The sequence below is a fragment of the Zingiber officinale genome, chromosome 3B (genome assembly GCF_018446385.1).
Source record: "Zingiber officinale cultivar Zhangliang chromosome 3B, Zo_v1.1, whole genome shotgun sequence".
Classification (NCBI taxonomy): Eukaryota; Viridiplantae; Streptophyta; class Magnoliopsida; order Zingiberales; family Zingiberaceae; genus Zingiber; species Zingiber officinale.
Genome location: NC_055991.1, coordinates 98,404,714 through 98,428,776, shown reverse-complemented (window position 1 = coordinate 98,428,776; position 24,063 = coordinate 98,404,714). Strand labels below are relative to the sequence as shown.

Genomic DNA, 24,063 nt, shown 5'->3' with positions numbered 1-24,063 from the left:
GATCCGACCGTTGGCGTCGTATTTAGCTGCAGGCGAGCGTTTCCTTCAGCAAGGCTTACACGATTCATCTCCGATCTTCACCAGTGACTCCACAGCTCTCTCTCAAGTTCAGATCGCCGGTTCTTGAAGATTCTTGGAGGTTCTTCCAAGTCAAGAGGCGGATCAAAAGCAAGAAGAGAAGTTAGGGTTAGGGTTTATTGTAAGCTTTTGCTTGTATTTCATATCCTTTCCTTTCTTCTTGTATTGAGAGTTTGTAAAGGCTTCTACGCCTTCGGTAGTTACCGTAGAGGAGTGTGTTTCATAGTGGAGGGTGCGTGAGTGTGTGGATCCTTGGATTAGTCACCTCTTATGAGGTGGATACCAAGTAAAATCTATTTGTTAGCGTTGTATTTTGTTTCTTGTACATTTTCGCTGCACATCTTTGAAGAAACAAGCAACGCCAACCATGAAGCACGCGACGAGCTATTCACCCCCCCCCTCTAGCTACTTTTCGGTCCCAACATTCCTAGAGATACACGAATGGACCTCGAAGACTAAACTCGCAAGACGGGATCTACTTCGGAACTAACTTAGTAACCTTCGAATGGAAAAGGAAGAGACAGTAGCACATCTACACGCAAGAATCAAAGAGCTAATCACTGGACTCATGAACTCAGAGAAATGGTAACAAATCAAGATTCGATAAGGTATGCTTTAAATGATTTTCCGAGAACTCCCTAGTAGACATTTATAGTGGACTCATTTTACATATCCAAGGACCTCATGTAAATACTTTTGAAAATCTATTCCACTTTCGAATTACACGAGTTGAGATGTGTAGGTTTAAGAAATAAAGAAAAAAAGTTGACTCATAACATAATACTCAAAGCTAAGAAGATTGAGCCAGAGTTAAAATCATCGCTCGATGAAAATGAAGAAATCTATATGGTAAGAAAGTTTAGTAAGTTTTTTAAAACAAATAATTTTGATAAAAAACAAACAACGAAGCTACTATGAAGAAAAAGGAAGGTTCATTGCTATAACTGTTAAGAAGAAGAATACATCAAGGACAACTATCCAAAGCTGAAAAAAAAAGAGAAAAAAAAACAAAGGGCTAAGACGTACGAAGAACAGGAATCTAAAAGTCACGTGGGGCCAATCATCGTCAGAGTCTGAAATTGAGGTCTACACCAGACTTGTACTTATGGTAAGCGATGAAGACGAAGAAAGTTCATCCAATATGAGCATCAAGAGCAACGATGAAGGGGAAGCATCGAACTACGAGTCTAACACAGTAAGTGAGGTACCTCACTTACCTCCCGAATAATTATATAATGGTATTACAATGCTATATAGATCTCTTTGTAAAAACGGGACTAAATATTTAAAATCGAAAAAAAAAGACTATGCATGTTTGTTAAAAGATTTTAATAAAATTAAAATTGAAAGTAAAATTTTAAAAGAAGAAATGGAAACATTGAAAGTAAATAATTCTTCATGCTCAAGCTCTAATATTTTTTGAATCCCAAATTTTAGAGATTATAAAGAACTTAATTGGTATTTAAGAAACCATAAGGGATAAATTATAAAAATTGTTAGAAATAATATTCCTAGAAAATACTTGATAAATTCAATAGGTAGGAATTTATTTTGAATATCAAAATATATACTAGATTATTAAATTAATTTCATGTGTATGCCAGAAATTTAATTGTTTTGATTTATTAACATTTTTAGAAAAATTAAATTTGTATATCTTCTGTTCATATTTTCTATCTATTTATTTATAAAAAATTAAGCTATTATTTGCTAATAGAAAAAAAAATTAAAAAAATTTAGAGTTATTTTATTTTTTATTATTTTTTATGAAAATATTTTTTTTATGAATTTTTTTAGTGTTAAAATTAAAATTATTTTAAAATTTGATTTTTGAAAATCTTAGAGAGAATTTGATTTCATTTTCATTTTCTAAAAACGTGTTTTCCTTTTTCATAGAAAATGGCTTTTAGACATTCTCCATTTTCCCATAAAATGATATCTCCTTTTCTAGAAAATCAATATGGAAATTACCAACCAAACAATATTTTTCCTTTTATTATAAAATAAAAATAGAAAATAATGAAACCAAATATTGTCTTAAGTTTTCTGTGATTAAACATTATGTTTTCTATTGCTAGAAAATAATTTTGAATTTTTTCGACTATTGTATTAATTATTATGAATTTTTTTATCAAAAATCATTTCTTAATTAAAAATTATCAAAAAATTATTTTTGAAAATTTTAATTTTTATGTAGATAGATATTATATTTTACATGGTCATAAAAATTATCAAGATTTTTTGAAGCATACAACTATTTTTAATCATTAAGTTTCAAAAATACATATTTTGGTTCTAAATATTTATTCTGGCAATAAAAAATTGTATTTTTGTTAAAAAATTTATTCAAATTCGAATGGTTCTGTGAAATATTGACAACAAATTTTAGAATTTTTCACGACATAAAAATAAATTTTAAATTATTTTTGGAAAAAAATAAATATCTCTTAAAAATTATTTTCTTTGGAAAAAATATTTTGGTAAAATTATTGGAGTTTAGATATTTTGTAACCAAACCTTCAAATATTTTCTCGTATTTTTCTGCTATCATGTTTTATTTTTTTCTTAATTTTTGATGTGATCAAATAGAAGAATAATTAGACATTAAGTTTAGGGAGAGGTTTTATTTCATTATTATTTAAATAATTCTGTTTAATTGCCATATTTGAGTTATAATTATTTTTTACTTGTTTGTTTAACCCTAACCTTAATTCAAGTTGGTACACATAAAAAATGGGGAGATTATAAGTACCTTAGATTGATTTTGATGTGGTCAACCGAGTTAAGTTAGGTCATGTGTCGTTTTGATGTCTTGTGTCTAAGTGTTCAAGAATTTGGGAACAAAAGAAGTCGACCGAAAAATGTGACAAGCGAGAAGGATGACACAGAAAACGAGTTGACAGGCTATGTGTATCTGAGGAATAAAAAGCCGTGGAAGAGTACACTCGGTGAACGAGAATGAGGCAAGCAGAGAGTTCGAGAGATGAGAAGCCAAGAGTAAGCCTCTTTGAGGAAAAGAATGGAGTTGAGTTCAGGTGAGCTTAACTCTGATCGACTGGAATATCACCTAAACAAGCGAGAGCATAGAAGAGGTCAACTCAAAGGTTGACTTGAAGACTCGCGAGGCGCCTCAGTTGTTTGGAGGCCCCTCGAATGTCCATCTGTTGAAGCTGCCGAGCAAAGGACTCAAGGTGCCTCAGGGCAACTGGAAGCACCTCCAATCTGCGAAGCACGAGGGTGCCTTATGTGATCCGAGGGGCCTCAGATGAACAGTATTGAGGCACCTCCAACCATATTGAAGGCGCCTCTAATATGGCAGAGCTGTAATATTGTGCCATTGCAAAGTTCAAAGTAAGAAAATTTTTCTAACTTTCTTTTCAGGGCTACCACCCCCACCCCCCCCCCCCCCCCCCTCGCGCATCGGCATACTTAGACCTATAATAAATTGTATCTTTAGAGTTTGTTTTTTGTTGGCTTTTCCAAAGATAAGATTTGTTTTTTTGGTAAGAAATCACTACAAGGAGAGCTTATTTTTGTTAGAAAATCAACTCTAATTAAGGTTAACTATGGTATAGATTGAGTTTCAATGTTTGATAATATATTTGATTGTTTAGCAATATATTTGGATTAGATAAGTAGGTCAAAGGTTGACTTAAGGATATGCAAATGGAGGTCTTAGTAGACATAAGTCAATTAGATATTATCAATCGACAAATTCTCATAGACGAGGAATCTCTAGATAAGGAAAGTTTTGAAGAATAGGTATCCAAGTAAAATATGAAGTCTTAGTAAATCAAGGTCAACTTGTATTAGGCATAAGAAAAGGTTCTTAAGGCATAAGGCTTCTTGGCACAAGAAAATTTTAGTCTTAGAGAGACTGAAATTAAAATATATGTTGATAGAAACAATTATCAATCGACTCAATTGGTGGCTATAGTTAACTAGGAAATCAACTTAGCACTAAATTTAGACTAGAAAAAAACTTATATGTTAAGTCAACTAGTACTATTACCAATCGATTGGAAACAATATTTTCAACGAATGCGAAAATTATCCATTCACTCACTAGAACTTTCACTTGCTAGTTTTTGATTACTTTTAACTCGTTAGGACTTCTAATATATAGAGTTTACTCCTTTAAAATTTTCACTACACACTACATCAACTACCTTAAAATTTCTATTATTTTTAATTTTTTTATTATTTTTTCTCTTTCTTTTATTTTTTTATTATTATATTTGTAAAATGAGTGAAAGGAAAAAAAAATTTAAAAAAATGAATAAAAAAAGAGAGATTAAAAAATATTATTTTATTTTTAAAATAAAATTTTAAAATCATTATTTATCACATATAAATTTAAAGAATAAATAAAATAACTGATGCAAAAAAAATTTTATCTAAAAAAGAATAACTCGATGCACGAAACTCCCGCCATGCAAGATAAGGAAAGATTCATTATATGTAACCTTACTTTATTTTTTACAAGAAGTTATTTCCAAAATTCGATAATAACTTTACCGTTACGTCAAAACTCATCTTCAAAAATTTTTTAACTACCCTATTAAAAATTTAAAATAAAATCTTTAAATAGAATAACTAATGTGGTACCAACATTTTATAAATTTCTTTGCATTTTCTAAATCTCTTCTCCAAATAGGAGATTTCATAATAAGAAACTGAAACTGAAACTGAAACAGCAACAACTAACCTTTGTTCCTCGCAACAGTCATTCACCAATTCAGCAGGAAATATATCTTGTGAATTAATACCATCTAATTACAAGGATTCAGTTTAGATGCAATAATGAGAAGACTAACTACAAAAGTTGCTAGTTTATGGTTCGATCTTGGAATACACATCAGACTTACAGAATTGGCATTCTAAAGCCGATTTACAAAACGAATGCCCAAAAAACTTTTCTTTTCAGACGAGTGAAGGATCAGTAGCATGCACAAAAACTTGTGAAACAAAAGGGAGAAGCATCGGCCATCTTTCCTTCAAAAAATTGAAACATTCACCATCTATCGAAATAGCATCTTGAGCTCCTCGATGCGAGCACTCCTAACTTCCTCATCTGTCAAGGCTCCAGAAATCATCCTCTGCTTCCTTGCCTGCACTTGTTGCATTCTCTCTTCCACAGTGTCCTGCCACAACAATCGCCATCATCCACTACAATGCCATGCACTCCTATGTATGTTTTACTTTAATTGATAATTCATCTTTACCTTCACAATGAAACGTGTTACTCGAACCTGCCTCTTCTGTCCAATTCTATGAATCCTCATTATTGCTTGCTCCTCCACTGCCGGATTCCACCATGGATCCTATTTTGAAAAAACAGAAACCAGTTTCACTGTTTGGTGAAATGAAAATAAGGAAAAGCAATCTTAGATAACTACCATGATGAAAACATTAGATGCTGCTGTGAGATTCAAGCCTACACCTCCTGCCTTGAGTGACATGAGTAGCACCTGGATTATAGACAGGAACAGTTATCAACGTCTTTCTTTTGACAAACTGGAGCAACTTAGCAATCAGTGCTGGGCTTACCGTCTTATCTTTGCTCTCATTGAACTCCTTCAGTATGTATTCTCTCCTCTGTTGATTTAGTTTGCCATCAAACCTGAGGAAACCAAATTCGTCCCTTAAAGCAATCTCCAGCAAATCCAAGAAGCCGGTCCACTGGCTGAAGATGATGCTCTTCTCCCCTGTCCTCTTAATGTTCTCAAGGCATTCCATCAGTTTTTTCACCTTGGATGATTCTGTCCAATTCTTCTCAATATCGATCTGAAACCGACACTCATTTGGGCATGTTATCAAGTCTTCTTTAGTCAGGGCCCTCCGGCAGATTGGGCATGGCCCACCGACCGGAGTAGACCAGCTTGCGAGCAGGCACTCACGACACATCCGGTGGGCACATGGAGTGAGCACTGGATCATCAGATGCTGATTCAAGACAGATTGGGCACTCAGTGACCTCACCTCTACGAAGGCCCTCCACAACTTCCTCAACGTAGGCTCGTGTTGGGGCCTGGCTCGACTGAGGACCTCCAAGAAATCGGTGGACAAGCTTGTTGAGATCAGTATTCTCTTGATTCTGTCCACGACTGAAGATATTATAAAGCACAATAAGCATACATGTGATGTTTGAGTTTCGTCTTGAAGGAGAATGGTAATGAAATGCAACTATTCACTAACCTCATAACAAGATAAGGGTGATTGCAACACTGTCGTAGACGGAGTAGAAGCTCTAAAATGGAGGCATAATTGTGAAGAACTTTACCTTGTTCAACAAATTTATCAAACTTGACCTGTTTTAGTTTTCAATTAATTACCATCAGTTATAACAAAGTGATATAGGCAACAAAAATGAATTAACTTGCAACAAATGCAATTAGCTGTAGTTTGTTTCCGATTTCATACCACAGTAAATGATCAATCGCCTAAATATTTACAAGTGATATCTTAAAACAAAAATACTGATTCAGATGAAAGTAAGCAATTGTGCCTAAAAGAAACTGAAACAGATTTGTCACAAACCTTGGATCGCGTGAAAAGGGCTTCATAAAAATCACGTTCAGCTTCAGATTGTTCACATTCCACAACTTGGATGTGGGCTGGAGGTAGAACAAGAATAGGCCTGAATCATGTAAATGAGATTGACATTTATCTTCTCAAGGCATCATTATGCAAAAAAAAAAAAAAAAAAATAGAAGACTATAAACCAACCTCCCCTCTTTGTCTCTTGTATCTTTCGTTCTCCTTAGCATTAGTGAGCGTAGGATGGCTTTTACCAATTTCAACCCTCTTACATCTCCCATATCATACGGAGTTTGAATCAGACTGTTCCACCTGTTGGAAATCAAACTTGTAGGAATTCTATAATAGCCAAGCTTATTAATTCTATAGATGCTCGACATACGAACCTAAACTGAATAAGAGACGACAATAATCCTCTCAAAATTGTGATTTAAATTAACCATTTAGAAGAATCATGTATAATATAGGATATGTAACATGAGTTTACTTTTTCATGTGATATGAAAAATTATTCTCTAAAACAAGTTTCTTTTTATAGTTCAGTTAGTGCATGCATGGATTAATGTTATTTGTGTGAATAGCTCATTAACTTCATTAGGTCACCACTTCACAAAAAAGTAAGTTCAAATTAATAATAATTCACTCATAAGCATAATTAGCTCATCTGAGGTATCATACTAAACTAGGGCATCATAACGACCCCCTATACTAGATTAATGTTTTCATCTAATTTCCAAAATGACAACTAATAGACATCTCAGTTCCAATTGTTGCTCAGCTTCATAAAGGCTTCTCTTTTCTGATACTCGCCCACTTAAATATAATTATTACAAGAGAAATCCAGTTTGTTAAGCCGAATGACTAATCCACAATATACTATTACTCCACAAATCTAAATTTATACTTTTTTTCCTTCAGCTCACATTTCTTTACGTAGAATTAATTTGGATGTTACACTTTTTTTGGCTCCAAGTAATGCCTGAAGGAATCAACCCCGTGAAAATCCAACAGTACCAGCCTAGATAAGGTTGTGAATTCCTAGGCCTACAATAAAGTAATTTTCATTGGGTTTTTATGCTGAAGTACATACCAAACCCAATTGCACCATGGTTCAACATGTAAGAAGCAAAGAAGACTGTAGAGATCTTCCAGCTTATTCTGCAACATGAAAAGACGATTGTGTTAGTATAACATAATCCAGAATTCACATTCATATCATTGAAATAATCTGTGGGCAAAGATAATTCTAAAATTCCAAGTGCAAAAATATATTTAATGATTGAATCATGAGGCAACACGACTAATCCTGAAAGAAGTTCAACAAAAAGAGGGGAATTGCACACCAAATATTTACAAAATTCTGTGATCAATGAATGAAATTTAAGACATCTGATCTATCTGCAGAAGACGAAAAGTTGAATAGGGAAAGAAGCCTGGTTACCTGAAGTGGGGTACCAGTTAGACACCACCTACAGTAAGCGTTCAAGGCAAATGCTGACTGAGCAACTTTTGTTTTTGAGCATTTGATGTTATGAGCTTCATCTAGTACTACTCTGTACCAATTTATATTGTTGAAGATGCTAGCATTCACGGAATCCTGCATAACCAAAATTGTAAATTGTATTTCACCACAGTCTATCAAAATGAGGGAATATTTCAAGTAAAAGAAGAAAAAAGACAAATAATGCATACATACAGGTCTATAAGCAGATGATAGAACTCCATATGTTGTCAAAACCACGTCATATCTTGCAAGCATCTCAATATCACTGGCCTTCATTCTTGAACCACCATAATACACATAAACAGAAAATGAACCCGGCTTTGAATGAGTTTCAAGCTCATCCTGCATTGTTTTTCTTTTTAGTACTTATGTTCAGATCAATTCTAGTTGAACTATTTGAGGACATTAAATTAATTATATTTTGAAAATCACTAATACTAAGAGATGATAATATAAATTCTCACCTTCCACTGACCCAGCAATGCCATTGGGCATACAATAAGGGTGCCTCCCTTTGTATTTGATCCATGTTCATGGGAATAACCATTATCATATGGCCTTTCTCCATTAATTCTTGCAAGTATTAAAGCAATTGTCATGACAGTCTTTCCTAGGCCCATTGAATCTGCCAAGATCTGCGAGAATAATTGCCACATAAATATGGATGTTTGATACAACTAAAAAAAATATTGTTAAGAATCAGGTTATCAACAAATTATGGTCTCATGTACATGAAATTTTCTCATTACTGGACATAACATGTCATTTTAAGGCTTTTGATGGGTTCCTTCAGTATTTAAGAATATAAGCAATAAGCATGCTTACTCCGCCTCTTGCCATCTGCATAGCACTTGGAAACTGAGTGGTAGATTCCCCAGTAAAAACATTTACATAGATTTCAGAGGCTCGCCTGATACAAACCAAATGGTCATCAGAAAAGCATAAGCAAGCATTGTTGACTAAGCATTGAATCTGATACTGTTTTCCTCTAGAAAGCTTCACTTGCTTACTTGTCATAAATTCTGTAAGCAGCCCAACAGGGATGAAGAGATTTGGTTGCTTTATCAAAATCAGTTCCTTTCTCTAATTCGCACATCCAGTAAAGGGCTTGCTTCTGGTATGGATGTAAAGCACAGCAGAGCGTAGAAGGTGGCATTGCTTCCTATAGAAATTTGACAAAAATATTGAAACTGCTAATTCTCATAGAGGATTCGTGTGCTACTTCTTTGTTGATTACGTTCACATTTGCTTTACCTTTAAATCGTACTCATCAGAAGTTCCAACAATTTTATTCAAAGATGACTCTGAGATTGCTTGCTCGTCACTGCTTTGCTCAGGGTCCCCGGTTACTCGCTTTGCATGGACTATCATTTCAACGGATGCATCTCCCTCACCAGCCTGAAACATTTCATAGAATACGTCACGAGACTAAGACCGCTAAGACAGGTTAATAACCTTTCTTCCGTTTTGCAAAAACAGCATCAAGAATGTCTATTATATACATAGAAAACGATGGAGTAAACTCAGGAGGCAAATGTCTGAAAGTTTACGTTTAGGTTTAGTGACTTCTTTCGGGTATCGAGTTCTTCAGGAGTAAATTCAGCCTATAAGTTGAAGAAATTCAGAAGGTCAAGTTGCATTCCCACAAAACCAAACAATATATAAAATCTTATTGGAGTTTAAGGTAGAAACCCTTTGAACTGGCTTCATTCTTAGACGCTTGAACAGACTAAGAAGAGGATGGACATTAGAAGCAGAGTTTGAAGGAACTGATAGCTTGAATGTGAAATTGCAACCTTCAGTGAAGATTGATCTGTGAATGTAAAAGCTGGAATGGAAGAAACATGAACTTAGAAATTAAGCTGGCAAAAAAGAAACTCTTAAAAAGAAGCTCATGGCAACCACCAGGAAAGTAAGGACCACTTTTTCACCTGACATGCAAAATAATCTCTTGCATTAAGCTAAGCTGCACCGCTGAAATTAGAGACTTCCCCAGAATCTTCACTTTTGAGGATGCTACGAGTGGAATGAGGCATCTAGTCCACTCTGGTGGAAGTTTTCCAATCTGTCAAGCATCAAAAATATGATTTTTAATCCGTTCATTATCATGTATGTTTATGAACACATGTTGAACAATTATTTCTCCATAAAAATGAAACAACATCTAGAAGCACATTGGTAGCCGATAATGCAAACAGACCTCGCCACTCCGCTTGGTTGAGAAGCGAACAATCTCCGCAGCTGCCATTGCAGCTTTTGGTCTCTGGAATTTCTTACCAATCAATTGTTTCTTCTCGGAGGATGGAAATGAGAAGTGAACAATTTCCCCATCATCGATGTGTTTTCTCCCTCTGCATGTGGAGAGGCCATTGACAGAAGCCTTCCCTACAAGTAACCAATCGTACTCATCAGGAAACTCTCCGAACTCTGGCTCATTCGGATTGGAGTACAGCAGAAGCTTCCGATCAGTGACTACACCAGGTGGTCTGATAGCAGATATTGGACGTGGATTGAGATACGGAGCCAAACGAGCCCTCGCAAGGCTGGAGAAATTGTCAACTGCGGACTCCTCTACGGTTGTCGTGACCGTGACCAAAGACTCCTTTGTCAAGTGCCCATCTTTCTTTGTATTTGAATGGCCTTCTAACTGTTCGGTGGTCTGCTGTCTCTTGAACCTTTCATCCAATTCTTTCACACTTTCACGCTTTCTCTTCGGCTTCGAAGTCACATCTTCTTCAGAGTCTATATCAATGTCCACCCTTCTGTTCCGACCTTCAGATGCCACATCATTTTTTATTCTACAGACCAAATTAACTTTAGATTTAGGATTTTCCTTGTTATTTTCTTCATTCACTTCCGTTTCTTGTCCCTTACCGTTCCCATCTCCCTACAAGTTCAGAACAGTAGCATTTGGTTCCTGTGCAGTAGTAGCATAAGCATAATCATTAGATTTCGGACATACGGGATTGAGTGCGAGGTCTGCCGAATCTGACGACTGGAGCGCGTCAAGGAGGATGTTGATGGCGCGGTTTGTGTTGTTTCCGGCAAGCGAGAGGGCTCGGAGGATATCTCGATCTGAGATTTCAGAGCCCATGAATGATCGGATGTCCGCAATCTCTTCCATGAGTAGGATTTCGGGTGCCGGCGTTTCGACGTCCATGATCTACACGAGCAAACAAAGTGGAGAAGATGGAGATGGGAGAAGAGATAAGAGGCAGGAGGAAGGAGAGAGTTGCGGTCTTATTGTTGCTTTCTACTGGGTGAAATTTGGCGGGAGAAAAAAGAACTAGCTTTTGTTTCGCGGGTGATTGGTGATGGTGATGGTAATGGCGCGGTTGAGTGGGAGTTCATTGCCGGCTCAGTAAAATCTTGGCGGGTGATATTCGCGGTAAATGATATAAAAGGAAAACATTTTTTCAAAAATTAATTCCCAATTATTATGGGTGAAAATGGTAAGCGGTCTCTATTTAAGTTTTAGGGTTTCCATTTTTATTTTGGAATACAGCTACAACCATGGAGAGAAAAACAAGACACGTTGTCTAGTATTGCAGTTCTTCTATGAGCATTTATAATTTTTTTTTATAAATATGTATCAAAATTTTAGACCAGATTTATAAAAAAATAATGGAGAAATGATAGAGAATTTTAGACCAGATTTATAAAAAAATGATAGAAAATTTTAGACCAGATTTATAAAAAAATAATGGAGAAATGATAAAGAGAGCATTTTAAAAGAAAATGATATTTTTAAAAGAGAGAGGTTTTATAATAATAAAGAATGACTTTTAAAAGAAGTAAAATTTTTAATTTTTGATGTAATAATGATGTGACAGAGTATAAATTTCTTTAAGAGGTTTACGACTATAGATATCCTTATAACAAAAGATTAGAATTATGCAATTGGACCCTTTATCAGGGGTTGCATGATTAATGTGATATTTATAACAAAAGATTAGGATTAATATGCATTTGACTAATGAGTTAGAATTTCTCCAATTACATTATAAAATTAAAATGGTTAACATTGTAAATTCATGTAATTAAAATGGTTAACATTGTAAATTAATGATAAACGAACGTCCCACATAACATGAAAATCAAACCATTAAATCACTTAGGATTCCTAATGATCCTATTCGAACTGTGAGTTGATGAAAGTTGGGGACATGGCATTTTCTATTGGCTCCACATAGACGCGGGGATGAGGTGGATCTTCGGTGAACCTGCAACAAAGCCGGGCCGGGAAGGGGGTTCCCGGCGACGGCCCTCCGATGCTCAAGTCAGGCGAGAAGAAAGCTGAAGCAAAATAAGGAGAACAGTAGCTACAGTATAATTGATTGCATACTTCCGTCAAAGCCTGGGGGTCCTTATATAGGCCCCTGGAGAGGCACGTGCGTGCTCATCGACGCGTGCACGTTTCCCCAAACATAGCTCAAAATGGATGTGTCAGAAAAGCACGTCTGACGCCATACCGCAACCGTCCGAGCATATCTCTGACATGACAGTGGAAACTTCCACCGTACGATTCTCTGTCTGGTCCGGCCGCCAACCATGCTGTCTATTAGCGGCACATATCTCGAGAAGGATATCTCTAGCCGTCCTCTTTGTACTCTTCTACACCTTCTGTCTTTTATCGAGCCGAGCGGGAGAGATGCTCGCCCATACTGGTCGTCCGGGGGGACGCAAACGACCCAGCTGAGCGGCCACTCGGCGCAATCAGCTGTCGTATGTGGATTCCTGAGCGTCGGAAACTTGACCCTTGGCCGAGTTATCTCCATGCCGACCTGACCTTCTGCCGCGGCCGATCGACAAGGTGGCCTCCCACTCGGCTCACCTTTTACGTTGATCGTCTCGACCTTGACCTCCACGTGTCATTAACCTCTGTCCGTACGGGACCCCTCCTTTGCTACCGGATCACGTGCCTCCCCCTCAAGTCTAGTCGAAGGAGGCTGCAAGTCCGACTGACTGGACTATTGGCCTAGCGACATGACGGCCGTTCCGTTTCTAATAAGAAGGCCGCTCGGCATGGAACCCACCGATACTTGGAGGGTTCGACTTGACGGTGGTTGTCTTGCCGACCCAACGTCGGTCAACGCTGATGTCCTCCGAATTTCCTTAGAATTCGTGCAAATCCTTGCCATTAAGGCCGAGCACGCGCCCTCGCCTGCGTGATGGGGTCATTAAATGCGCCCAATGGGGTGATGCCACGTGGCCAGGCGGCCGTCATCGCCTACTCGAGCTGTCAGGCTAGATGTGACCCCTGGCGCTTTGAATTCAACGGGCGGATGCGGTCCTCGGATCCCGTGCCCTGGATCGGGCAGTCCCTGCAGCTCGAGCCCAACCTTTATAAGGCCGCTTCCTTCCCTTCCGCCGCTTCCGCTTTATCGCGCCCGTGCTCTTGAAGGTTCCTGCTTCGTTCTCCAGCGAACCGATTCTCGACATTCCGACCATTCGCTCTCTTCTCCAACCATCCTTTTTTCCTGTAAGAACTCTCTGCTCGTTCCTTTTTTGTTTTCTTCGCGCTTTTCTTCGCATTCCGGTGGTGTCTGTGCTTTGTAGGCATTGTTCCGTTCATCTCCTTCGTTGCCTTTTCTGTTTTTCCTTTGCTTTGCCTTCCGGCAGCAATGGCCAGTTCCTCTGCCCCCTCTCCCGGCCTTTGGTATCAAACCATGGAAAGTAGGTTTGATTCGGGAGATGCCTTTGGACTGATCAATACCTACGACATCCCTGATGACCATAAAATAACTTTGGCCGAGTCATCCGACCGACCTCATGACCCACCGACCGGCACTGTTACCTTCTTCCGCGACCAATTTGTAGGTGACCTTAGGTTCCCGATCCACCCATTCATCTTAGAAGTTTGCAATTATTTTCGCATTCCGCTCGGTCAGCTCATGCTTAATTCCTTTAGGCTGCTGTGCGGTGTCGTCATGCTTTTCCGGGTGCACGACATTCCCCTCAAGCTTCACATCTTTCACTACTTCTATTACCCCCAAGCAATTCGAGATCGACACCTTCCTATTTCAATCGCAGATCGGCTTGGTCTTCTTTGATAAAATGTCTACTTCTAATAAACACTGGAAAGAGCATTTCTTCTTTTTGAGTTTTCCCGATCCGCCACCCTTCCGAACCCAATGGTTAACTTCGTTGCCGGCTCCCCCCGATCTGAAAAGGTACCGGATCGAACCTGCCTTTCTTCACGCGGCTAATCTGATGGCCGGGCTAAAGCTGGACATCCATAAGCTGCTGCCCGAAGGGATGATGTACCTATTCAGATTAAGCTCAATCCGAACGCGGCTTCTGAATGGCCCGGGTAAGGAATAACCTTCTCTCCTTTTCTTGGCATCTAACTAATTTCTTTTCTTTTTCTTGCAGCCAGGACAATGATGAAGTCGGTGGTATTCGTTATGCTAAAACGCAAGACCGCCTATGTAGAGGCGGCTGTCCCGCAGGGGCGGAGAAACTGGGCCTCACCCCGATCGGCTCTCACGAAGGTGAGAGTGAAGAGGTACGGACGGGGGGCGAGGAGTCTGTCGCTCAGACGGTCACCACCGATGCGGCTGGGGAGGACGCTCCACCGAGTGCGCCACTGGCATTCGGCCCGAGGAAGTCGGATCTGATGATGATGAAGTTCCGTTGACTGGGCGTAAACGCCGCCGAACAGGCACCCCCACCCGCTCGGCCACCTCTGCCATTCACGTGTCCGAACAAATGGACGATCCCCTAGCTCCTGCATCTTTGAAAGCGCTGTCGTCCGACCAGACCCTATCTCAAGGAGACTGGCCTTCCGACCCAGTGGCGGCTCATCCCCTTACCTCGCTTCCTCTAGCCCGCCGTATAATCAAGCGATCTCTTATTCGCTCTGAGCCGATCGGACAATCTTCTGCCCTATCTGCGTCAGCTCAGTCTACTCCGGGTCGGCACAGGACGATCAAGGCTTTGCTCCACCTACCAACAGAAGACTACTTGCAGAAGTCTGACCAGCCGTCGAGCCCCGAACACTTGATAACAATCCGGGGGCCTCTCGCGAAGGTTTGGGAGGATGCCCGAGCGCGAGTGGGCGTGATGCCACCCGGGCTGCTCGGCAACAGTTATCTGCAACAAACTACTGGGGTAACTCTCTCAAGCCTTTTCTTCTTATCCCCCGTTCGGTATTGATGATTCTTTACGTTCTTAACCAAATTGTAGCATTGGGTGGAAAGTATAGCAGTCTGCCACCGCTTAGCTTTCCTCGAGGAGGAATTCAAAAAGCTTAAGGTCTCTAGTGGGACTTCTCTTCAAGGTCCTTCCTATGCTGAGCTGAAGGTCAATCTGGAGAAGACCAACAAGCTGCTCGAGGCCGAACGACATAAATCTTCGGGCTTGCAGACCATGGTAGACCGGCTCGAGACCCAGATCAAGACCTACGATAAGAAGATTACTTTGACCACTAACAGGAAGAATCAGGCCATCACCGACTTGGAGGCGAAGAATGCTGAAGCCCGGGCTCTTGAGGTCAAAGTCAACAAATTAACCGACATGCTGGCTGCTGAGAAGAATAGCCGTTCGGCGGAGGTGGTCACCCTTCAAGCTGACATGAAGACACTCCAAGAGGCGTTGGATGCCTCTCGCGCTGCCTTCAAAGAATATCAGGATGTTAAGCCGAGTCGATTTGCTGTCATGCAGCAGAATTACATCCGCTCGGAGAAGTTTGTAGAGAAGGCCTGCGCTCGGCTCGTCCACGCTTTCGAGCTAGCTATCACCGCAACGGCTGATTATCTGAAGAAAAAGGGCCGGCTACCTGAAGACTTTACCTTGTAGCAGTAGGTGTCGTCCACTGTGATGAAACTCACTTTCTCTTGGTCTATTCTCGGGCAAGCTGCACCTGGTGATAACCCTGATATGCATCCAGCATGCATATTAACTCGCATCTGGCGGTTGAGTCCACCATTTGGTCGATCCGGGGTAGAGGGTAGAAGTCCTTCAGGCACGGCCTATTAAGGTCCCGAAAATCGATGCAGACCCTCCACTTGTTACCCGGCTTGGAGACTAGCACAACATTTGCCAACCAACTTGGGAATTGCACTTCCCGTATGTGTCCAGCTTCCAGCAGCTTTTCAACCTCCGCTCGGATGATGACGTTCTGTTCTACGCTGAAGTCCCGCTTTCTTTGCTTCACTGACCGAGCGTCCGGTCGGACATGGAGCTTATGCCGCGCTACGCTTGGCGAAATGCCTGACAACTCGTGGGTCGACCATGCGAAGACATCATGGTTACGTCGTAGGCACTCGACCAGCTCCTCCCTCTGGTCTCCCTCCAAGTCAGACGCTATGAATGTTGTGGCTTCTGGCCGGTCGGGCTGGATATGCACTTCCTCTTTTTCCTCGTAAACTAAAGTTGTAGGCTTTTCAGTTACGGTATTTACCTCGAGGCGCGGTGTTTTCCGCGCGGACCTGGACTCGGCTCAGACCATTTCCACATAGCATTGCCGGGCAGCCAGCTGATCTCCTCGGACTTCGCCCACTTGGTCCTCCACGGGGAACTTGATCTTCTGGCAGAAAGTGGAGACAACCGCTCAGAATTCGTTGAGTGCGGGTCGCCCTAATATGACATTGTAAGCGGAGAGGGCATCGACCACTATGAAGTTAGTGGTTCTCGTTCTTCGCAGCGGCTCCTCACCCAGCGATATAGCCAGCCTGGTCTGGCCGATCGGCAAGACCTCACTGCCAGTGAATCCATACAAGGGTGTTGTCATCGAGAGCAGCTCGGCACGATCAATTTGTAGTTGGTCGAACGTCTTTTTGAAGATAATGTTGACCGAGCTGCTTGTATCAATAAAAATACGGTGAATAGTGTAATTTGCTATTACCGCTCAGATGATGAGTGCGTCGTCGTGCGACACTTCGACTCCTTCCAGGTCCTTAGGCCTGAAGCTGATCTCAGAACCTCGTGCTCGTTCTTGACTGCAGCCTACTACATAAATCCTTAGCTGCCGAGCGTGTGACTTTTTGGCCCTGTTGGAATCTCCTCATGTAGGGCCCCCGGCGATGATGTTGATTTCGCCCCGAGCGGTATTACTTCGATTTTCCTCCTCCCGAGCAGAGGGTCTTGCTCGCTCCTGTGAAGTTCGGGGGTTGGCCCTCGGCAGATGATGATGTTGTCGCTCGACCGACTCCCTGGCCCCACGCCGTCCAGTGTCCTGGTGTTGGGGGCGCCGATCAGGTGAAGGGGATCGGCGGCGATAGCTCCTAGGCGTGGGGTGAGCGATCGGCGGAAGGCTCCGACAGTCACGGGTGTTGTGGGTGGCTGACTGGTGAAGTGAAAAGAACATGGGAGTCCATACCTTTCCTTTCTGCTTAGGCCGATCAACCGCCACATGTTGGACAACTTGCGATCTTGACTTGTGGTGTGGACGTACTCCTTCGGCTCGAGGTCCTCTTGGCGGTTGATAGCTGGTTGGTTGCCTACGCTCAGTGAGTGCTAACGGCTCGGTCGGTGCTTCTTTTCTTCTTGCCGCCTGGGCTTCCTCTACATTGATGTATTCATTGGCTTTGTACAACATATGGTCGTAGCTACGAGGTGACTTTCTGATGAGCGAGCGGAAGAAATCGCCATCCACAAGCCCTTGTGTGAACGCATTCATTATGGTCTCCGAGGTGACTATCGGGATTGTAGGGATTTTTGGGCCGCAAAAACCGCCTTTTGCGTTGCGAAAACCCCGAATCCCATGCCACTGGATCCGTGTGAAGTTTAAAAATTCATGTACGAGTTTCTCTACTCCTATATCTACATTAGATCTACAAGATCAGAAGGTATACCTTTGAAGCGATGCCCTTCGCTTAATCCCGCTCGTCCAAATGATGCCGGATCTCGAGAATGTCAAAGTAAACACTTCTCTATGTGTATCCACACGAACAAGGAGATGGAGAAAAGGCACTAGAGTGTGCTAGCACCCTTTGTGGCTCACAGCAATGGAGGAAGGGAGGGAGAGAAGAGAGCTTGAGGAAGAAGATGAGAGTTACACACAAAATGAAAAACTCCTCTCTTGAATAAATTGTGGCCGGCCACATTAAGAGATTAATAACCTCCATGGAATACCAAGAGTCACAACTCTTGGTAACCCCCATGAGGTGGCATCCCACTTAAGCAACCATGATGATGTGGAGCATCATCATTGGTCCACTATTTGCCAACTCACCAATGAGGTGGCAAATGGTCAAGTCAAACTTGACTCTTCATCTTCCTCTCAAGTCAAGTCAAACTTGACCACTTCTCTCCCATGGTTGATCAAATCTAACCATTGGTTAATGTCAATTTTAATTTAATGAATCTCTATTCATTAAATTAAATTGACTCAATGAGTCTAAGTCCAAATTAGACTCATCTAACACATGAACCAAATTGAATCCAACTCAATTAGCCTAATTTGGATTACTCTTAATCCAATTTGGTTCATCACATGGACCTAATCCTTTAGGTTCATCAAATAAACTTAATCTCCATCTAATTGTCCTTTGTGTGTGACCATATAGGTTCTTATAACATTGGCAATGCTCCTAAATTCATTTAGAAGCATAAGTAATGAGCGGTATCTAGCAACACATCATTACTACCCAAGTTATAAGAATGTTGAGATCCAACATCACCTTGTGACTACTAATTGTGACTCTTCACAATATATGACAAGTGTCCTTCTATTCTTGACATCAAGATTGATCAATGTGAGACATAGATCGTGTCATCCTCTAATCAATCTAAATCTTGAATCCCAAGTAGACTCACTTAATCAAATGAGCTCAACATCTCATATTGACTCATTTGGGCATGACCATGCACTTAGTGGTCTCACTCTATCAAGAATATCGATGTCTCTCCTATTATATATGAGGGATAGATTCCATCTACATCACTCACATCCCTCCGCATAATTTGTTACATACCCAGTAATCGCCTTTATAGTCCACCCAGTTACGGGTGACGTTTGACGAAGCCAAAGTATGTAACTCTTTATGTAGGGAACCATGGTGACTTCAGGTCCAAGGACTAATAGTCATACTAATAGCCACATGAGAAAGTATATGACACTCATATAACGATCCATGATACTTTCTCATGACGGGTCATTCAGTATACATTCTCCAATGAATGTATACCCATGTGTCAACTTGATATCTCTATATCCATGACTTGTGAGATTAAGTCATCGAGTTGACCTACATGATAGTCTTGTCGCATTAACATTGTCCCTGAATGCTAATACTTGACTAGGAATGATTAAGAGTAGTGATTCCTATATCATCTCACTATCGATTCAACTAATCGATTGATATAGGTAAGAACCTTCTACTCAAGGACGCTATTATACTTAGTTATTTGGCACCAATACAAGTAAGCATAATAACCATAAACAAATGCTTTTATATATATAAGAATATGATACAACGAGTCCATACAACAATCATCAAATGATTGTCTCTAGGGCTCTAACTAACAATCTCCCACTAGCACTAGTTCCAATCAGTATAGACTCTAAGGCCCAAAGACCTAGTGTGATCATCATGTTTTCTCTGTGCTAAAGCCTTGGTCAAGGGATCTATGATGTTTGCCTCAGTGTGTACTCTGCAAATCTTTACATCTCCTCTATCGATGATCTCTCGAATGAGATGGAAACGCCGTAGTATGTGTTTGGTCCGCTGGTGTGAGCGAGGTTCCTTAGCCTGTTCCATTGCTCCATTGTTGTCACAATAGAGCTCTATGGGATCAGCTATGCTAGGAACCACCCCAAGCTCAGTAATGAACTTGCGAATCCAAACTGCCTCCTTTGCTGCTTTTGATGCAGCAATATACTCGGCCTCTGTTGTATAATCAGTGACTGTGTCCTGCTTCAAACTCTTCCAGCTCACAACACCACCATTTATGCAAAACACGAACCCCGACTGCGATCGATAATCATCCTGGTCAGTTTGGAAGCTAACATCACTGTAACCCTTTACAGCTAGCTCGTCATCGCCTCCATATATCAAGAAATATTCTTTAGTCCTTTTCAAGTACTTAAGAATATTCTTGACGGCTATCCAGTGACTTTCACCTGGATCTGACTGGTATTTGCTCGTCATGCTCAAAGCATACGAGACATCAGGACGAGTACATAGCATGACGTACATGATAGACCCTATGGCTGAAGCATAAAGGATCTGATCCATGCGGTTTCTCTCCTCTCTAGAAGAGGGACCTTGAGTCTTCGAAAGACTCACACCATATGACATCGACAGAAATCCTTTCTTGGAGTTCTGCATGGCAAACCGTAGTAGTACCTTGTCAATGTATGTACTCTGACTTAGGCCAAGCAATCTCTTAGATCTATCTCTATAGATCTGTATGTCTAGAATGCAGGATGCTTCACCTAAGTTCTTCATTGAGAAACAAGTCCCTAGCCAAGTCTTGATAGACTGCAGCAAAAGGATATATTTCCTAATGAGTAGTATGTCATCCACATACAATATGAGGAAGACAACTATATTCCCTACAACCTTCTTGTAGACACAAGGTTCATCTTCATTCTTGATGAAACCAAACTGTTTGATCGCATCATCGAATCGAATATTCCAGCTCTGAGAAGCTTGCTTTAGTCCATAAATTGACCTATGCAGCTTGCATACTCTGCCAGTATGCTGTGGATCTACAAAACCCTCAGGTTGTGTCATGTACACATCCTCGAGCAGGTTTCCATTTAGAAACGTGGTTTTGACATCCATCTGCCAGATCTCATAATCGTGGTACGTTGCAATAGCAAGCATGATCCGAATGGACTTAAACATCGCTACTAGATAAAATGTTTCATCATAGTCAATACCATGAATTTGCTCGAAACATTTAGCTACCAAGCGACCATTATAAATAAGTCCATTCATGTCAGTCTTTCTCTTAAAGACCCACTTACAGCCAATAGGTTTGACCCCTTCAGGTGGATCAACCAAAGTCCATACTTGGTTAGTGTACATGGATTCCATCTTGGATCTCATGACCTCTAGCCATTTCTCGGAATCTGGTCTTATCACAGTTTCCTGATAGGAGGTAGGCTCATCCTCAATGAGCACAACGTCATCATGGTCAGACAAGAGAAATGAGTATCTCTCAGGCTGACGACGTACCTTATCAGATCTGCGAAGAGGTAGGTCTACTTGAACTGGTTGTGTTTCCTCAACTCTTTGTGGAACAACATCATCCACAACACTTTGTGGTTCCAGTTCAACTTCCATCGAGGCTTCAGTGCTATGGTCCATATCTTGAACTTCTTCAAGATCGAACGTACTCTCACTAGTCTTTCTAGAAACAAAATCTCTTTCTAGAAATACCCCAGTCTTAGCCACAACTATCTTGTGTTGACTGGGAATGTAGAAATAATATCCCTTCGTTTCCTTGGGATATCCAATAAAATATCACTTATCGGATTTGGATCCCAATTTGTCCGAGACTTGACGTCTAACGTAAGCCTCACAACCCCAAATCCTCATAAAAGACACTTGGGCATCTCTCCCAGTCCATATCATATATGGTATCTTTATTACAGCCTTAGATGGAACTCGGTTGAGAATGAAGGCTGCTGTGTCTAGAGCATAGCCCCAAAGATACATGGGAAGATCTGTGTGACTCATCATAGACCGTACCATATCTAATAAGGTATGATTCCTCCTTTCGGATACACCATTCCATTGTGGTGTTTCAGGAGAAGTGAGCTGGGATAGAATCTCACACTCAGCTAGATAGTCACGAAACTCATAGCTAAGGTATTCTCCACCTCGATCTGATCGAAGTATCTTAATACTCTTGCCAAGCTGGTTTTGTACTTCATTCTTGAATTCTTTGAACTTTTCAAAGGATTCTGACTTATATGTCATCAGGTATACATAACCATATCTACTGAAGTCATCAGTAAATATAATGAAGTACCTATAACCACCTCTGACAGCGACATTGAAAGGGCCACATACATCACTATGTATAAATCCTAACAAGTCAGACACTCTCTCGCTGTGTCCACTAAAGAGAGTCTTGGTCATCTTGCCCAGTAGGCATAACTCGCATGTCTCATAAGATTCAAAATCAAATGAGTCCAGCAAACTATCCTTATGGAGCTAGGATAAACGTTTGTCATTTATATGACCTAAGCGACAGTGCCAGATATAGGTTGGTTCATGTCATTTGACTTGAACCTCTTAGTACTTATGTTATAGATAGGGTTTTCAAGGTCTAGAATATAGAGTTCGTTCATCAGATGTACATTACAATAGAACATATCATTTAAATAAATTGAACAACATTTGTTCTTTATTATAAATGAAAAACCTTTCTTGTCTAAACAAGAAACTGATATAATGTTCTTAGTCAAAGCAGGCACATAACAACAATCATCCAATTCTAGTACAAGCCCAGAGGGCAGAGATAGAGAATAAGTTCCTACAGCAACAGCAGCAACCCGTGCTCCATTACCTACGCGTAGGTCCACCTCGCCCTTCGTCAATGCCCTGCTATTTTTCAGCGCCTGCACATTAGTACAAATGTGAGAAGCACATCCGGTATCTAATACACATGATGAAGAAATAGATAGATTGACTTCTATAACATATATACCTGAAGTGGAAGTCTCACTTCTCTTCTTCTTAAGATCTTCCAGGTACACTTTGCAATTCCTCTTCCAATGCCTAGTCTGACCGCAGTGGAAGCAGGTAGCATCCTTGGAAACCCCTCATTTGGGTTTCAGTGCCTTGTCTTTGCCCTTGGCTTGGGACTTTCCCTTACCTTTGGGCTTGCCCTTGCCCTTGTGTTTCTGAACCATCAGAATAGAGTTGGGCTTAACCTTCTTAAGGTTGAGCTCAGCAGTTCTTAACATGCTAAGCAGCTCGGGCAGTGGCTTGTCAATTTCGTTCATGTTATAATTTAGAACGAATTGACTATAGCTATCTGACAAGGATTGCAAGATCAGATCAGTGGCTAGCTCTTAACCAAGCGGGAATCCCAACCTCTGTAGGTTTTCTATGTACCCAATCATTTTGAGTACATATGGGCCTACGGGAGTCCCATCTTGCACTGAAACAGTGCCTTAGAGATCTCGAATCTCTCGTGCCTCGCTTGTCCTTTATATAGTTAACGAAAATGTTCAACCATATCATAAGCGCCCATCAACTCGTGTTGCTTTTGAAGCTTAGAGTTCATGGTCGTGAGCATAAGACATGACACACCTAATGCGTCATCTTGATGCTTCTTGTAAGCATCGCGATCAGCTCGCGTGGCAGTGGCAGGAGGTGCCTCGGGAATGGGCTGCTTTAGGACGTACAGTTTTCTTTCCTGAGTAAGAACTATTCTCAGATTTCTGTACCAGTCCAAGAAGTTAGCTCCATTGAGCTTTATCGAGGACAGAACGCAGGGAGAAGGAGTTTGTGTTTGACGACATGGTAATCTACAACAGAAAAATGTAGAAAAATAAATATCATATTCCAATTAATCATCTAATTAGGCATTTAATTAAATGATGCTCCCACTGAATTCTATAATTCAAGTGGGACAAGATCCATATCATACTATGCCTTGAGTTAGCTTTGGCTAAATCGCCCAAGACCTAGTATGATCGGTAGGTAACTAATTACTAATTACATCTCTATGCAACTCTTGTTTATAGGATCAAGATCCGCATTTATATTAAAACTCGAGTTAGCTTTGGCTAATACGCCCAAGAGTTAATATAAACGTGATTTTGACCTATCTACCAACCATTGGAAAATGCCTATAGTTAAACTCGATCCAATTGAGTTAACTAGTTACTCAATTTAATTGAGTTGTACTCACCCATGCGTTGATAGGCGGGACCAAGATTGTCCCTCCGCACCCTACCAAGATAATATGCGTTGCTCTGCTTTGGCAGATTCAACAACAACATGTGATCGAGGTAGTGATGGGTATCACGGC

At 40.7% G+C, this 24,063-nt stretch overlaps 1 protein-coding gene across 1 annotated transcript; it reads right to left on the bottom strand.

The window, feature by feature from the left end:
- Positions 1 to 4,825: 4,825 nt before the first annotated feature.
- Positions 4,826 to 11,363, bottom strand: LOC121967162 (DNA repair protein RAD5B-like). Its single transcript, XM_042517213.1, has 19 exons — positions 11,084 to 11,363; positions 10,322 to 11,008; positions 10,053 to 10,186; positions 9,814 to 9,949; positions 9,672 to 9,725; positions 9,376 to 9,519; positions 9,132 to 9,283; positions 8,947 to 9,031; positions 8,586 to 8,756; positions 8,314 to 8,463; positions 8,059 to 8,214; positions 7,708 to 7,775; positions 6,807 to 6,929; positions 6,618 to 6,717; positions 6,276 to 6,388; positions 5,629 to 6,184; positions 5,478 to 5,549; positions 5,304 to 5,402; positions 4,826 to 5,222 (listed from the first exon to the last, which is right to left on the bottom strand). The coding sequence occupies exons 1-19, from the start codon at positions 11,279 to 11,281 to the stop codon at positions 5,100 to 5,102; spliced, it is 3,321 nt and encodes a 1,106-aa protein (XP_042373147.1). The 5' UTR covers positions 11,282 to 11,363; the 3' UTR covers positions 4,826 to 5,099.
- Positions 11,364 to 24,063: the final 12,700 nt, after the last annotated feature.